Source organism: Genypterus blacodes, unplaced genomic scaffold (genome assembly GCF_046128005.1).
Source record: "Genypterus blacodes isolate CSIRO-AG114 ecotype Tasmania unplaced genomic scaffold, CSIRO-AGI_Gbla_v1 ptg000156l_1, whole genome shotgun sequence".
NCBI classification, from domain to species: Eukaryota; Metazoa; Chordata; class Actinopteri; order Ophidiiformes; family Ophidiidae; genus Genypterus; species Genypterus blacodes.
The window spans coordinates 6,970,861-6,987,850 of NW_027466957.1; the positions used below are offsets into that span (position 1 = coordinate 6,970,861).

General features: G+C 41.9%; 1 protein-coding gene and 1 non-coding gene across 16 annotated transcripts; both read left to right on the plus strand.

The window, feature by feature from the left end:
• The first annotated feature begins 438 nt into the window (after positions 1–438).
• LOC143012971 (MYND-type zinc finger-containing chromatin reader ZMYND8-like) lies at positions 439–16,826 on the plus strand. 15 transcript variants are annotated; one of them, XM_076166339.1, is made up of 21 exons: positions 439–551; positions 2,338–2,573; positions 7,710–7,780; positions 8,318–8,481; positions 9,389–9,610; positions 10,935–11,048; positions 11,216–11,308; positions 11,397–11,484; positions 11,568–11,623; positions 11,710–11,787; positions 11,888–12,003; positions 12,120–12,595; positions 12,710–12,826; positions 12,945–13,094; positions 13,216–13,725; positions 13,841–14,374; positions 14,480–14,622; positions 14,785–14,865; positions 14,951–15,044; positions 15,164–15,412; positions 15,675–16,826. In XM_076166339.1, exons 2-21 carry the CDS (start codon positions 2,560–2,562, stop codon positions 15,851–15,853), a joined length of 3,549 nt encoding a protein of 1,182 aa, XP_076022454.1. In that variant the 5' UTR covers positions 439–551; positions 2,338–2,559; the 3' UTR covers positions 15,854–16,826. The 15 variants fall into 15 exon arrangements, with proteins under 15 accessions (XP_076022454.1, XP_076022453.1, XP_076022460.1 ...); XM_076166338.1 differs by lacking the exon at positions 439–551 and adding an exon at positions 2,107–2,243; XM_076166345.1 differs by lacking the exon at positions 439–551 and adding an exon at positions 2,107–2,243 and having other exon boundaries at positions 14,966–15,044; positions 15,164–15,403.
• On the plus strand, positions 918–990 carry trnak-cuu (transfer RNA lysine (anticodon CUU)). Its single transcript has one exon. It is a non-coding gene; the product is annotated as a tRNA-Lys (tRNA).
• Positions 16,827–16,990: the final 164 nt, after the last annotated feature.

Genomic DNA, 16,990 nt, shown 5'->3' on the forward strand with positions numbered 1-16,990 from the left:
CAGAATAAACCAACATCACGCCTGTAATGGGTGTCGAATCAGTTTCAATATGAATATCATGAGTATTGTTTTTCTTTCCCCCCCAAAGAATACATAAAATGCTCAATTTACACCGAATACAATTTAAGAAAAACGTATGCAACACAACAGAATTACTACCAAATTCAATTTATTTTCCACGTGAATGCATAGTATTCCTTCCCCCTAATAGTTCCCTCGTCTCCAGAAAATATATTTGGGGAAAAAGCCCGGAAGCTATATTTGCGTTATGTTTGACTACAGCGCAAGCTAATGTGGTGGAAATCCAGTCAACCCTTTGACTGCACATTAAGCAACGTTGGTTGTTTTTCTTAACCCCTTTCATTTAGGGGTTGCAGTTATAATTGAATTCATGGTCTGCAACGCCGTCTAGCAAAGTTCGTGTAAACAACACCTGGGACATGAGCTGGCGGAAGAAACCTGATCTTAAGGCAGCGATAGCCAACACAGCTACCCAGAGTTAACACTTTCCATACGGGTGTAACGTGCAACAGGAACGAGCTTTTGCTAAGGTAAGCATGCCAAACGAGTCGGTCCTATTAACATTTTCTATATATTTTTTCCAATTTAACATATGCAACCAAGTATGTTTTAGAAAAAAAAGACACCCAAACTGTTCTAATTCTGACCGCTAGAGGTCAGTATGAGCTAGACTGGAACCGTAGTGTACTCACTCACTGTTTCACTCGCTCACTCACTCACACACACACACATACATACACATAAACCCTTTACTTGTCTTTATAGCGGCACTGAACGCAGGCTTGCACAGGTAAACACACGCACACACACCGTAGACCGACGTCTATGATACATACCAAGATTATCAGCATTATGCATTGAACAAATACAATTAGCACTGAGGCTATCATATAGCAGCCCGGCTAGCTCAGTCGGTAGAGCATGAGACTCTTAATCTCAGGGTCGTGGGTTCGAGCCCCACGTTGGGCGCTTCCACTTTTTCATGTTTCTCCGTGTCTTTTGGACCACACTGATAATTTACACACGCGAATAACGTCGGCGCACTTTAAAACACAATAGATAAGCTGATAATAGCTCACATCGCAATAATTAGACAATGTCGTCCCATATTTGGGACGGAATAGGACTACAGTTAGTGTCCAATTTTACATACCCTTCAAAATTGATCATCTTGTAACGTATGAGCAGGCCTCATCTCTGACAGCTGAGGGTTGGCTACTTCTACCTTTGTGAAACTTAGACATTCATCTTACTTGTATTGAACTCCATTTCAACACATTTTGAAAAATATTCTGTGTAGCCCATTTGTATCTATAGAGCAACATACTGAAATACGAAGTATTATACAATCATCACAAAATGTAATTATTCCAATACATTGCAATTCAATGTAACATCACCAAAAGTAGAGCCTCAAATGACCAAAGGAGTTGAGTCCAAATCTCGCAGATGATAAAAAAAAAAACAGTATGGGTTTCACAAAGATTGTACCGACTGTACAGCTGCTTTATTAAATTGCATACATTTACTATATTTCTGAATGTCAACGTTTTACCCAAAGTCAGAAGGACACCAAAAAACAGTGCTTTATCCGGTTGTGTTGAATTATTAATTGCAATGTTACAGCACGGGCAGCAAAGACAAAACACTACACTGCATTTTTTAAATTGAACTCCTTACTATCCTAACTATATACTGTAGTTATATATAGATATATATATATCTATATATATACTTATAGTGAGTGAAGGTGAAAGAACCCAATTTATGTGTTCTTTCACATAGTAAATATTATAGTTTGCTTAACTTACTGTCAATATATATGAAGTGTATTGCAGTAAGACTGTTGAAAAAGCTCTTTTTGTTTTGCCTTGAAATTCTTGCCAATTAAGATAAAATAAAATTACTGATACTGATACTCATTAACAATACACAATAGGATCATTTTGAAAATTAAAAATTCAGTTTTTCCCTTTGCTCTAGACTGTTTTGCAAATGTATGTGGAAATCTATACTGTGTCTTGCCTCTGACAACGGCTGGGAGGGAGGGAGGAGTTTAGACAAAGGCCCTCTCCACAAAAAAAAATGGAGGCTTGTGCAGAGAAGCCATGGTGTCCTGCGCTTTACACTCTACATGCTGCCATTTCTACTTTTACAGCCTTCAAATAAGACAACTATCAACAGATTCAACATTTGGAACCTTCAAAACGTTGCTATATGGGGTGTGTATGTGAAAAGATGCAGTTAATGGTGTTATTTTGCGGTTTAGGCCTAGTTCTCTGCTTATTTTTCTTCCCCTGTCTCTGACACTCACAGGGCTGCCCCTGCCTGTGCTGAACAAAGATAATTACTCAGGAAACATTTCGGCCAATCAGACGCAGCCTTGCATCCTGCCTGTGAGGAAAGGGACCAGTCAGGATCTGGCTAACATCGCTAGGGCCTGATCGCCTTGCCTGAAGAGCGGAGCCTTCCCCGGCTGAGGGCTGAGAGTGTCCTCCATGTTTTAAAAGTGTTGACATAACACTGTGTCAGGCAGCCATGCATCCACAGAGGTAAGCTCTGTCTTTTTTATCTCGACTCTAATAACATGGCTTCCTTCTTGTTGTTGTGGTGGTGTGTTGGTTTGCAATGATATTTGTGCACACATTAAAACCAGTTTGGTGTCCAGGAGGAGGAGCTCGGGTGGATTGGAGGCCTCTGCAGGCCTCTGCTGATGGTAGGGGGTTGGGTAAGGACTCTCACCCTTGCTCTTCCACTGTGTGCCAGGGTCACATGGGTGCTTCTGACACACAGGCTGCCACACAAGAGGCAGAGTGGACCATAGCAAATCCTTTTACTTTTTTTATTATGCAAAAGAGATATACATTTAAAAATGGCACTCGCACTCATCTCCCCTTTCTGTTGTGGCAGCCTTGTGTTCTAGTTCTAGCCTGGCAGAGAAGGATTGAGGGGGATGGGCAGTGCAGGGGGGTGTTCCTATGAACCCTTTCCTTTGTAAGTAGATAGGGTTTGTGAAATGTTCTTGGCTGTCATGCCTGCCAGGCCAGTGATAGGTGTGGGGGCAACAGATGTGGACATGGGGGGGAAACTGCACTAATACTAAAATATATATTTATATATATATATATATATATGTGTGTGTGTGTGTGTGTGTATATATATATATATATATATATATATATATATATATATATATATATATATATATATATATATATATATATATATATATATATTATACATGGGTGGGTGCTTGTGTGTGTATACACACTGTTTGTGTGTGTATAAAGATGCAGATTCATGTTACCTCCATTTTCAGCCTTAAGCCCACAGCACCATTCATTGTGACTGTGCTTCCTCCTCTCTGATCCTCACACACAGTCGCCATTTTGTTTTTACAGAGTTTCTCTTCTTCCCCTCACAGGAGCAGGAGCAGAACAGCTACCTTAAAATGTTGTTTTCTTACCTGTTTTTCACACCATTCTTCACGTCAACCTGACCCTCGTTTATGTATCTAATCCTTTTTCTCCTATCTGTTGTGCTGCTCAGGGTTTTTCCTATTTTTAGAAAAACAGAAAGCTAACCTTGATTCTGTAGTTTTACTTTTACAGCAGGTTGTGTGTTTGTTTTGGTGATAGTGTTTTAGAAAATAAATCTAATCTAACTTGGCATACGAGCCTTCAGCAGACAGGCTGTTCATTGTGTCATGTGTAAATTGAGAGGTCAAACTGTATAGAAAGAAGAGACGTTTTTGTCTCTCTCTCTCTCCCTCACTATCTCTCTCTGGCCTTACAGAAAAATGTTTGATATACAATCAATGTCTACCTAATAATGATGCACTCTCAGTCATGCTGTAAAATAGAGTACATTTTTATTACTCTATATATACAGTACTCCCCCCACCCCCCACAGTGCTGAGTGAGCCTGGAATATAACTGTTCCATTGATACTGAGTAATGTCAGCAATGCGTACAGCGTAAAGTGTAGGAGCAAATCATCTGTGGCTGTTTCCTGTAGCATGTAGACAGGACAGCAGAGGTTGAATTTGAGAGCTACTGAGATATGCATCACAACCACAAGTTAATCTCCCAAAAGGCAAATTCAAATCCCATCTGGTTGACTTTGTCATATCCAAAGTGGGCAAGCGAAGCTGAAGGAAAACAAACTGTCTAATGCAGGGGGAAATCTCTGCATTGCAGCAAAAAGGCTTTTTAAGAGGAAGAGGGAAGCTCGCGCAGTGTGCTCCGTGTGGCACAGCACAGCCGTCCAATAATGTTCCACCCTGTTGGCCCTCCAGCCAATTGCAGCTGCAGTTGAGGTTAAAGATTGACAATCCGAGGGAGAGCAGCAGGGAGAGCAAGGGCCTTCTGGAAAATTCCATAGCCATCTTTGACTCACCCTTTACAGCTCAAGTAATATCCAGGTCAAATTCTTCTTTGATTCAATGTATTCTGTCCTAACCGTGTACATTATACCCAGATCAGGAGGAAGCATTGGTAAATCTTTCAAACATTGTAAGGAGTCATGTTAAGAGATTTATGTATCTGGTAGAAAAGAAATGCTTTTGTTGTGAATTGATACCTTTTTTTTGCCCTGGCTGTGCTGGTGTGAGCATGTGAAATCAAAAGCTAATCTATTTTTTGTCTTTGCGTGGTTATTGGCCTTGAACGTGTCTTGTTATTTTCATCAAACCCAAGGCGCTTTCATAATGCAAACCTAATATTCCCTGGAGGGGGCTACGTGCAGCAGGGTGAGCAGGATGACTGTTTTTCAGCCAATGGCGTTACTCTCAATTGTTTTCACTGGCAGTTACAATACAAAGAATACAGTATGAAGTCCACATTGAATATCTTGTCTGGATTGCCACATGGAGAGCCGTTTTTGCAGATAAGAGTAAAAACAATATATCTCCCTCTTTTTAGATGAAGCAAATAGCTTTGCCCAGAGCCAGTTGTGTTTTTGGTGACGGTCTCATTTTTTCCCCCCTTTCTTTAAATTAAATTATTCTATGACAGCAGTATTCACAGTGAAGGAGAGAAGGCAAGACTGGAGACGTAGAGGAAAAAATTAAATGAATGCTCCTCACTTTGCTGGATTTCCTCTGCTCTCTCTCTTTCTCTCTCTCTCTCCCTCCCTCTTTCTCTCTCTATCTGTGACCGTCCGTGAAGGTTTGTCTCGTCATGTCTCTGTTTTATGTTTTTTTTTTAATGTTAAAATGTAATCTCCACAGATCTCTCTGGTCCTCCTGCATGGATGTGGCAGTGCCTGAGTCTGAATCTCGGAGTGGGGGATGGGGGAGAGGGGGGAGGGGAGCAAGCTGTGGCCTCCATTTTCTGTGACGAGAGAACCCTGCTCGTCTCTCACAGGAGTGGAATCTCAAGCCATTGAGTCAGTGTGGTTTCCTTTTTGTCCATCAGGTACTTCTTGCTGAAGGGAGATACTGTCAGTATTTTCCTGAACCTGGGTTCTTCTGGAATATATCCCAAACACTGCTAAGGATTTATTTGCCTCTCTCTCCTTGTGTGGTGGAACATAGCTCCTGGTCTGAAAATGCCCTTTGGAATAGCACACTTTTTCCTGTCTTCCTGGTAGTCGCAGCAATATATTGCCGTTGGTATTAAGTAAATACAAGGTCGTGGCAGTTTGTTTAGTAGTTCTTGGCTTCCTGCTGATGCAGGGTGTTCTGTGTTTTCAGTGCTTTGGTGCACGTAGCAGAGCGACTTGGCTAATGCTTTCTCATTTTCATGTGGGCCTCGTTTGTTCACTCTGTCCGGAACAGGAAGGCCCTGGAGGTGTGTGTGTGTGTGTGTGTGTGTATATGTATGTATGTATGCGTGTGAGTGTGTGTGTGCCTGTGCAAGAGACTGTTGGCTGGCTGAAACATGACACCCATGTGCCTTTTAAAACCTGGTCAACTCATCTCTTTCATTTTTCAAATGATTCAAGTTGATGTTGCATGTATTCTGAGAGCTTGTTTGATTACTTGCCTATGGTAGCTACTAGTTTGTCTAAAAGAACAAAGGAATGTATTGAGAATATCTTTGATAGCTGTGATTACTGACCTTAACTCTTCTGGCTCAGTGACACTGATTCGTGTTTTGTTTGGAATAAAAAAAAAAGTCTAAATCATTGTGACACAAACATATGTGTTTACTTTGTGTAATAGGCGACGTGCTCATGGCAGATAATCTCGTTCTGTGTGGGCGTTACAACATTTCAAGCCCTTACAAGCCCTTTAGTTTTCATTGTTTTGTTTTTACATGTCTGCATGCATTCATGCCTATCTGACAACTGATATTCACTTCATCAACGTTTGTGGAATGTTGCTCAAAGAGTGGAGGAGGGGAATGAGGAGGATTCTTTTGCTTTTAGAGGAAAAAAGGCTTATCTCACAAATGTGGTTGACCTTTGTGTCGTTGCCTGTAGTCGTAGATGAAACCCAGAGCTGGAGCCAGGGCTATGAACTGGTCAAGTGTGTGACCGATCAGGGGGTCTTGGTGGGGGTTTCCAAGGGGCTTGTGAATAAGACTACATCCTCGGAACAGGGCCTTCTGTTGCTCTGACAAAGAGGGAACCAAACACTCAAAGGCCTCCTTTTATGGCTAAGCAATCACCCTCCCACCTTATTTTCCCTTGGAGGAAATCAGAAGAGGGCACTATCAGAGATTTTGGGAAACCGGGATTTTCCAATGCTCGGCTTATGTGATGGAGAGAATGTGCTCTTATATTTTGCAGCCTTAAATGCAACATGGCCTTGCTATAAAATTATGGTTCCCCATTACTGACATTTATATCGCAGTATTGCAACCTGCTATCTCTTTTGAATTGACCGATAGTTCTTCAAATATTTAGAGTAACATCAGGCATCAGTCTGAATTATAAATTATGTTTCCATTTTTACTGTAATTTTCAGTTATGTGTCTGTATATCATCCAAATTTATGTGGTGCATAAATGATGGACTGGGTCTTTAAATGTTCACAACAAGTTAAAAAAATAAATGTTCACATAGCTGCTGTGAGTATTCTATATATGTGAGAATGCTTCAACCTTAAAGGTTTGTAGCAGTTTATATTTGTCTCCATGGATGGGCCTAAAAGCCTTGGGGGTGGTGTACCTGTTGTTAGAGAAGGGGCATGACAGGTGCCAGAAGCACATACTATTAATCACCCTGAGACACTATCTCACCTGTAGTTTCGACCATTTCCCTCCGGCCTTGTTGCTACTATTGGGCTATTTACAATTTGTCACACATTAACAAAGTGTGGCGCGAAGATCACAGTGCAGCCAGACAGGAGTCTTAATCCTACCATGTCTTTTTGAAGGATGGAGGTGCAGGCTAAATGACCCCATGTGTTGTTGTGAATATTAACTTGTGCTTAGCGGAAAGAGTGTTGCCATGGTGATCATTACCCATGTCTCTCTTGGAACCCAAAGAATAGATTGTGACTATTTTGTCAGATAATATGGTAATGGGGCTGAAGTCTGACACGCCATGTCAAAAACATGTTGAAATTGCATTTTCTTTAAAAGGCAACGGGAACCTGTAGAGTCTCAGCTGACAGATCCTCTGGGACCTGGGTACCTTAGGTGGTGTTCCACTTGTTTACTGTTACGCCGATGTGGTTTGTGAACACCCTCTCTGACTTGTGTTTGCCTGTGTTTCTGTGTGCTCTTGTTTCGGTGCAGTCTGGCGGAGGAGGAGATAAAGACAGAGTCTGATGTAGTGGAGGGGATGGATGCATCTATACGATCCAAAGGTAAGTCTCTCAGGCCAGGCTCCCTTCGTTGACAGTCATCATCTGACATGACTTGGTTTTACAAGATAAAGAAGGGATTTAGCTTGTGAGAGCAGTCTCATACATTCAGTGGGTCTCTTAGGGCTACACAGAGAATCTGTTATGCCTGACTCTGTTCCTGTTTAGAATTTGTATCAAGTATCAACACACAGTCTATCAGCAGGCACCATACACAGCAGTTGAGAGGCAGCCTTCTAGCAAGGAATAATGTTGATATGTCAAGGTAATGTAATCATGTTGCTGTCAAATATTTACGGAATGTTTTCTATATCCAGTGCAGTTGCAATCTGTATTTGCCATTAGTGGTGTAAATTGGACACTGCAGTGCTGCGTTTCTCACTAGGCACGAAGGAAAAGAGATCAAGGGAATCATTTGGTGGCCGAGGTGTTTCACCTGCTGTATTTAGTGTCACAGCTCTTTAATATGGTGTTCATTCCGACTTGAATGCATTGCGTTTGTCCTCTGATGACCTGACGACCTCTGTGCGTTACCCACAGTCCCTGACCCACCAGGATCAGCAGAACGGGCCCCCGTACCACAGAAGAGAAAGGTGCCCAGTCCCACCCATTCCTCCAATGGACACTCTCCCCCAGACACCTCCCCCAGCCCCATCAAGAAGAAGAAGAAACCAGGTGCTTTCAACCCTAACAACAAGGACCAGGTAAGGATGGATCACCTTTGTGTGGGTGTGGCGCACATTCAGGGGATGTTAAGCACGTGGTAGGCACCAAATGTTTAAGGCAGTGACACCAATACATAGTTAACTGAAAATTTATATTTTGTTTATGAGACTTTTTAGCAATTTAGGATTCGATGAGTGCTGACATGTGAAATCACACATGGTCATTAATACCAAATTCACATTTTATGCATTTTAGTACCAGCTTATAGTGGTTCACTTGTTATTCACCTGCTCCTCAAATGTGTGTAGTGGTGTGTGAGTCCCTTTTGTCCCAAGTTGCGCTTGCATGACATTCGGGCAACTCTGACCTTTTTGCTTAATGTAACAGCCTGTGACTTTGGCATAGATTGTAGGCTGCTAAAAAATTCAAAAACATGCTTTTGTTCTCAAGAAAGGTCCACGTTTATGAAGACTGCACATTTTTAAATGAAGAGAAATGACAGGGGTAGTGTAAGAAGGCCTTTAATTTCGTGTAAATCCAGCTGGTATGAGCTCAAGATGAATTCACCTTGTAGAACGTCATCTTGAACTGTGAACCATGTCACGTCTGCCTCTATGGCAATGTGTGAATTCCATGAATGTCTGCACAGCACTTGACAGGAAACAAGTCACACTCACAGGTGTAAGATGAGCTCATGGCCTCCAAAAACCAGTTAGGTTACTTTGGTTTCAACCACAGTTGAAACTGCCTCTTAAACACAATATGCAGATGTACTATACTGATTTGCTTATTTAAAAAAGTCTTGTGTTGGTTCCTGCTTTATTGCCTCCATGCTGCTTACCCCCACCTTACTGCCAGCTTGTTTCTGTTGCACTGCACCTTTTTGTGTTTGTTCCTGCGTGTTTTTGAAACCTGCCCCCCTTGTTTCTCTTGCCTGCATTTCAGTCAGAGCTAAGACATGGTCCCTTTTACTATATGAAGCAGCCAGCACTCACCACAGACCCTGTTGATGTTGTACCGCAGGACGGCAGGAATGACTTCTACTGCTGGCTGTGCCACCGAGAGGGCCAGGTGCTCTGCTGTGAGCTCTGCCCCAGGGTGTACCACGCCAAGTGCCTCAAACTACCAGCTGAGCCCGAGGGCGACTGGTTCTGTCCAGAGTGTGAGGTATCTCACTGAGGATATGTGTATGTGTGTGTCTCACAAATGATACACATGTGTTTGGGAGTCAAAGCCACGATTTTGTTGGCAAGCATTTGAAACTTGTGTGCCGCGGCATATGTAGCTAGAGAAGAAGACCAAGTTGACTAATCACCTGCTTGAGATTAGACTTTGGTTGGCTCAAAAACCAGTCAAACCATCGCTCTTTGGCACATGGTCTGACATTCCTGAAATGGCGAATGAGAGACGTTGAAGAGTTAATAAGGCCTGTTCACACCGAGTCTGATGGGAAAATTAGGAGTAATTTGCAGCGGTCCTGTTCACACATTTTTGCCATTTTCAGAGTAAATTGTACATGATGAAAAAATATGCGGCGTCCACAAGCAGCAGGATGAATGTGGGTGAGATCATGTCACTATTTCAGGTGCTCTCACCCTGACCACGGCGGGCTGATTACAGAGAGTCTTATCAACCTCCAGCAGTGTCTGGCTTGATGCTTAGGCAGAGTTTATTTATGTCATGTCACTGTGTGAACTCCATATTTTGTAGGCTGCTTTGACAGCTGTGCTTAGCTATTCTGTGACACACACACACATACACACACACACCATCTCACATCCCCTTATCAAAGCTTTTTCATATTGCTTCTGATAGTTTACTATTTTTATAAACACCCATCCTCCTAACCACTTTTTTGGACTTGATTTAAGCTAACTTACATATATTGTCTTTCATTATCTATATGCTCATTAGAAGAGCTTGATGTCACGCATACGTCACAACTGACAAACCAAAACATAGAAACATTTAACAATATGCACATTAATTCAAAGTTAAATGACTCACCAGAGCAAACGGTTTTGAATGTTATCTATCCTCCTGTGGCATGGTGTGATTCATAAAGTCCATTTATTGGTTTTAATCAATGAATCATTCTTTCAATTATACTATGTCTGACAAATTGTTGGTGTGAGAGTCCTGGTGATTCATTAACTTTTGAATATGCTGCCTCATGGTGGAAATCACTTCACATGAGAGTTTCAAATGCTCCCTTTTGTCCATCAGACTTTTCAGTGAAGCATGTAACATGGAAATGTACCTGATCATTTCAGTGCATTTGTTTCCATTTGAAATATTCAGACTTGGTGTGACCAGGCTAAAGTCTAGATCTTATGCGCGTCTTTTCTGTGGTTCAAATTTGAATCATGAATCAAAAGGTGATGGTTTATACCTCAGGCAAGTTAAAATGTGAATTATTCATGGGTTGATGTCAGTCATTACATTTGTCATTTCCATAATATGGATATCTTTGGTTGTATTTTCTTTGAAGAAAATCACTGTTGCTGAATGCATCGAAACCCAGAGCAAAGCGATGACAATGCTGACAATAGATCAACTCTCCTACTTGCTCAAGTTTGCTCTTCAAAAGATTAAACAACCTGGGGTAAGACTCACAATAGCGCATAAATGCACAGTATGTTGGTTTGTTGTCTGCTCAAAAAGTGTTTTCTGCTCTAAAACAGTGGTCTGGTATTTATGATAGAAATGAGATTGAAGCTGGATTTTGGCTTATGTCTTTCCTCATTCTCTCTTTTTCTCTTAACCAAGCAGACTGAACCTTTTCAAAAGCCTGTGTCTTTGGAACAGCACCCAGATTACGCAGAGTATATCTTCCACCCCATGGACTTGAGTACTTTAGAAAAGGTATCATGATATGAGTAATACCTATAGAATACCTACAGAGTTTGTAATTGAAATGATTTGTCATTTTTGTCCTTTCCTGTTTTGATAGAATATCAAAAAGAAAATGTTTGGCTGCACAGAAGCCTTTCTTGCTGACATGAAATGGATCTTGCACAACTGCATCATCTATAATGGAGGTTGGTCACATTGACATACATCAGCAATCTCCTACTCTGCTAAAGTAAGATATCATTCAACTTTATCCATGACTTCATTTCAGGTAATCATAAACTAACAGCAACAGCTAAAGTCATTGTCAAGATTTGTGAACATGAGGTAACTTACTATTTTAAGTATTGATACTATCAGTGGTGTTATTTTGAACTCTCTGCAATGTTAAAGTCATTATCATCCAATTTTAGATGAACGAGATAGAGGTGTGTCCGGAGTGTTATCTGTCCGCATGCCAAAAAAGGGACAACTGGTTTTGTGAACCATGTGTAAGTTATTACATAAGTTTACCATGCTTTAATATATTTATGGTATTATGATAATGTTGAAAGTCTGTGAAGCAACTTAAAACATTTTTGTCTCTGATAGAGTCAACCCCACCCCCTGGTTTGGGCAAAGCTAAAGGGTTTTCCCTTCTGGCCAGCAAAAGCACTTCGGGAAAAGGATGGACAGGTAGACGCGCGCTTCTTTGGACAACATGACAGGTAAGACATGCTTTTGATCCTAAGTGTTCCTCCTATCTCTGTGACTTCACCTAAATATCACCAAAAATAGTCTCCTGCTTAATTCTTATTTGTTTTATTGTGCTCTGTCCACACAGGGCCTGGGTCCCCATCAACAACTGCTACCTCATGTCCAAAGAGATCCCCTTTTCTGTAAAGAAGACAAAGAGTATTTTTAACAGTGCCATGCAAGAAATGGAAGTCTATGTAGAAAATATTCGCAAAAAATTTGGGGTCTTCAACTATGCACCCTTCCGTACACCCTTTACACCGAATAACCAATTGCAGATGCTATTAGACCCCTCCAATCCCAATGCTGGCGCAGTGAAAACAGAGAAACTTGACAAACTTCGCTTTAATTTTGACATGACTGCATCTCCTAAGGTCATTGCCAAAAGTTCCACACCCAGCAGAATGAGCCGGAGGTTCTCGATGACGGACATGCCACGGTCTCCCATGAGCACTAACTCCTCAGTTCACACAGGGTCTGATGGGGAGCAAGATGGTGTAGAAAAGGCCAGCAGGAATTCTGCCGTCCCCTACAGTGCTGGAGAGGAATCGATGGACTGTAGCGGTAATCAATCTAGATCATTCTAATTGTAAAGCCATGGACATTGTGATGCCATTTGAAATGAACTATATGCAGAAAACAAAGCATCTCAACTTATTTATTTTTATTAAATTGCAGCATCTCCTGTCTCAGGGAAGATGGGTTCTACAGGCAGTCCTAAGCCCTTTCATTCTGGACATGTGCCCAAGCAGGAGAGGGTTTCAGGCACAGGCAGTATCCTCAATCTCAACTTGGGTTAGTACTGACTGCACATATGTTCGATGCATGTTGTCATGTAGGCTAATGAACAACAGATTGTCATGTGGTACTCGGAAGAGGACTGGCATGAAGTTGTACCAATACTTATTTTCAGATCGTGTGAAGGCTGAGATGGATCTGAAAGAGCTGAGTGAGACTGTGCAGCAACAGCAGCAGCAACAGGGAGTGCCAGTTGCCCTCACTACCCCAAAGAAACTCATCTCGAGTCTGGAGAAGACGATTGAAAGCTGCAAGGCACAGCTTGGTACATGTTCTGTGTTGTCTGCTGTTACTGCAATCACGAAAATATCCAATAATTTTTATTTATTTATTTAAGTCTACCTTATCATCATTTGAGAATTTTAAGAATGTGCATCTCCCTGCAGGGATAGCTGACGTTTCTGAAGATGTATATAAAGATGTGGAACGTAGCGACTCTGAAGACTCTGAGAAATCTGACTCAAGTGACAGTGAGTATCTCAGCGATGAGGACCACAAGCCAAAGACCTCCGCCCAGGACAACAAGGACAAAGCGGAGAGAAAGAGGCCCAAACCAACCACAGAGGGAGAGAATAAGGAGGGAGTTGTCGGCACCGGGGATAAAGCCACCTCTGAACCCCTGCTCAAAGATAAACATGGCATCAATGTCCCGGAGAGGAACACCCAGGAGAAGCCCAGGACGCCACAGTCTCTGCTCCACAACGACAAGCCCAAAACCTCAGAGGAGGAAAGGGCAGGTGCTGCCTCCTCACTGGAACAAGATTCTGATTCTGAAAAAGAGCTGGTGATTGATCTGGGGGATGAACATGGAGGCCGTGATTCCAAGAGGACAAGAAGAGAGCCAGGGGCTTCTGCCAGCAAGAGTTTCAAAGAGTCTAACATTACCAAGTTGGAAGGTGAGGGGTTTCACATATTCAGCCTCTCGTGTGCCTCTCACATGTCGGAAGAAAAGTTGAGAAATGTATTCCTCATGTTGTGGTATTATTTTGTCTTTTTTTTTCTTGACCTTAGGCAAATTGCCTTCATCTACTGTAGCAACCACACCAGCGCGGGAGTCCTCCTCCAACCTGAAAGATCCCTCGCCACCCCCAATCACAGCAGCCCTCAACCTTGTTTCCCCTGCATCTTCTGGCCAGCCCAACACCACCACAACCAGCGGTGGCCCAACTGGTGCCCCCTCTCCTTCCTCCAACTCTGTCTCCACAACGCCCGCGGCTGCTGCATCTATAAAGAAACAGCGCCCTCTACTGCCTAAAGAGACTGCTCAGGCTGTGCAAAGGGCAGTAGTTTGGAACCCTACCAAATTCCAGACATCCTCTCAGAAGTGGCATATGCAGAAGGTGCAAAGGCAGCAACAGCATGGAGAACAGCCAGCAGTGCAGGCACAGGCCCAGACTCCGGCCCAAACTCCGGCCCAAACTCCGGCCCAGACTCCGGCCCAGACTCCGGCCCAGACTCCGGCCCAGACACGCAGCCCACAGCAGATACAGTCACAGCAGAATTCCTCTTCAAGCACCCGCTATCAGACCAGACAAGCTGTCAAAGGTGCATTTACCATCATAAACATAAATCCCAACATTCAATCCAACATAAAAGATCAAATACGAACTAAACAGTGATTGCTTTATTTCCATCCATTATCTTTAACAGTACAACAAAAAGACTCACCTCAGACTCCATCCTCATCAACAGGTTCCCAGGTCACCTCTGCCAGTTCTTCCTCTTTGTTGGACGTGCAGATCCCGACAGTCTCAGCTGATGTGGCTGCAGATATTGCCAAGTACACAAACAAAGTAAGACATAATCCTTTGCTCTATGAAAATAGAAAGGTCACAGTATTTAATGTAGCAAAGTTAACTTCATTTTTACACTTTTATTTGTATGGGACAGAATTTGTACAGTACGTCTAATATGGGATTATTCTAATGCCACATGGGATTGCCTAACCTTTGCAGATCATGGATTCAATTAAAGGAACAATGACTGAAATCTACAATGACCTATCTAAAAGCACATCAGGAAACACAATTGCAGAGGTAAGTGTAGGACATCGGACCAATGTTCATTATATACAGTATGTCATGGGACACTTTCACAACTTATGCAAGATAATTTTTGCAGCCTTTTTTGTCACAGATTCGACGGTTAAGGATAGAGATTGAGAAGTTGCAGTGGTTGCATCAGCAAGAGCTGTCGGAGATGAAGCACAATCTGGGTAAGTATGCTGCTCCCATTAATGCTTGAGTAATTCTTGATATAAATATGATATACATGTGGTCATTTGCAAATGTGTATGGCATTCATTTTCCAACATTTTGGCCATCTTAAATACAGAACTGACAATGGCTGAGATGAGGCAGAGTCTGGAGCAGGAAAGGGAGCGTTTGGTGGCAGAGGTGAAAAAGCAAATGGAGGTAGAAAAGCAGCAGGCAGTGGATGAGACCAAAAAGAAACAGTGGTGTGCCAACTGCAGGAAAGAGGCCATCTTCTACTGTTGCTGGAATACCAGTTACTGTGATTATCCATGCCAACAAGCCCACTGGCCAGAACACATGAAGTCCTGCACGCAGTCGGGTAACCTGTGTATGCATTTTATGTACATATAAGCTTATGAAGTCAATTTAGACTACTCAAATACCCATTCCTTCAGAGGCCTTCATGAAGTATTTAATGTTTAAAGTATTTTAACTTGGTAATTACAAATGGAAATGTTACTCTGTCCTTGTGTCTTATACACCCAGCCTCACCCTTAACCTAAGTGGGATAAGGAGCAAATTCTGCAGCCACACAGAATCATGTTTGTAAGTTGTGCATATCCTCATCTTGTTTTGTGTTGTCCTTCTAGCCTCAGGTTCGCAACAGGAGCCAGAGGCAGACCCCAATTCGGACCCCTCAGTCAAATCAACTGGCCACTCTCCTGCCCCACAGACCCTCTCCTCTGCTGCAGGATCTATACCGGACAAAAGCTCCTCCCCAGCATATATGGACAAGAGCAAGGACAGCACTGGCGTTACTGTGACTTAATTACTACACTACAGACACTCTTGAACATTTTGCAGGCACGATATGTGGGCTTTTGGCGTCAAACGTGAAGCACACTTGCTTGAAGTCCTGCACCTAAGTGAAAAATCATTTTGGTTTTCCATTCCCATTTGTATGTCTGCTTGGTTAACAGACTCTTTGGTTCATCCTTTATTTGCAGTTTCCTCAATGCTGTGTTGAAGTGCATTCACCTTGTGACTGTAGCTCAACTTGAGAAATAAAATGTGATTTGTATTTACATCTTACTTTTATGTTACACAATAGTTCATCACCACTTTATTTCAGATCTCGGGAATATGACATCAAACCATGGATCATTTGCTACATTAACACTTCCAGTGCTGTTCTGAAGTACTTAAAGACTGTTTTCATTGTCTTAATTATTCTCCATGTACGACAGAGATGGTAAAACGACTATTAACAATTGAGTATTCACTTCATGTCGTGCCATCAGAGGCGTTACGAGTGATGCAAGTTTTACCATACTGTCTTCAACCATGTCTGCGTCACGTCAAGTGGCATTTTTGGCTCATACCAGTTTTGTATCGTAGTTCCACATTGTATACATGATAAATATCAGTGATTTATTAAAAAATAAAAATATAAAATTGTACAAAGCTTTTTGTAATAAGATACATGAACAATATTTATAGCGTTATATGTTTTATAGTATGTTTAATGAAATCACATTTCTATGTGTCTAAAAAAATTATTTGAAAATGATTTACTTATCATGAATGTCAGTGCTGAGCAAAGTCTTTGTTCAACCGGTTATCCAAAAGTGATGTAAAACCTAGTCAGACTGTCTGTAAATTGGATTATGCCAAAATGGAAATCGCAGTTTGGCTAGATATTATTTTCCTGTGAGCATGTCTGTTTTGATCTTATGTCTCGTTCTTGTTTACATATTGTACATACAGTAAATGGATTGGTGAATAAAAACGAAATGCTCTGATCATGGTTGATTCACTGCACCCTCACATTAAAGAGTTTAAGCGTCTAATTAACGAAAGATGCATATAACAACGTAGCTATTAACAATTAAATATCAACCGGATGATAAAAGCGTATACTTGGATTTAAACAAATATGTACGGAAGTGAACGGGAAACCACGGTG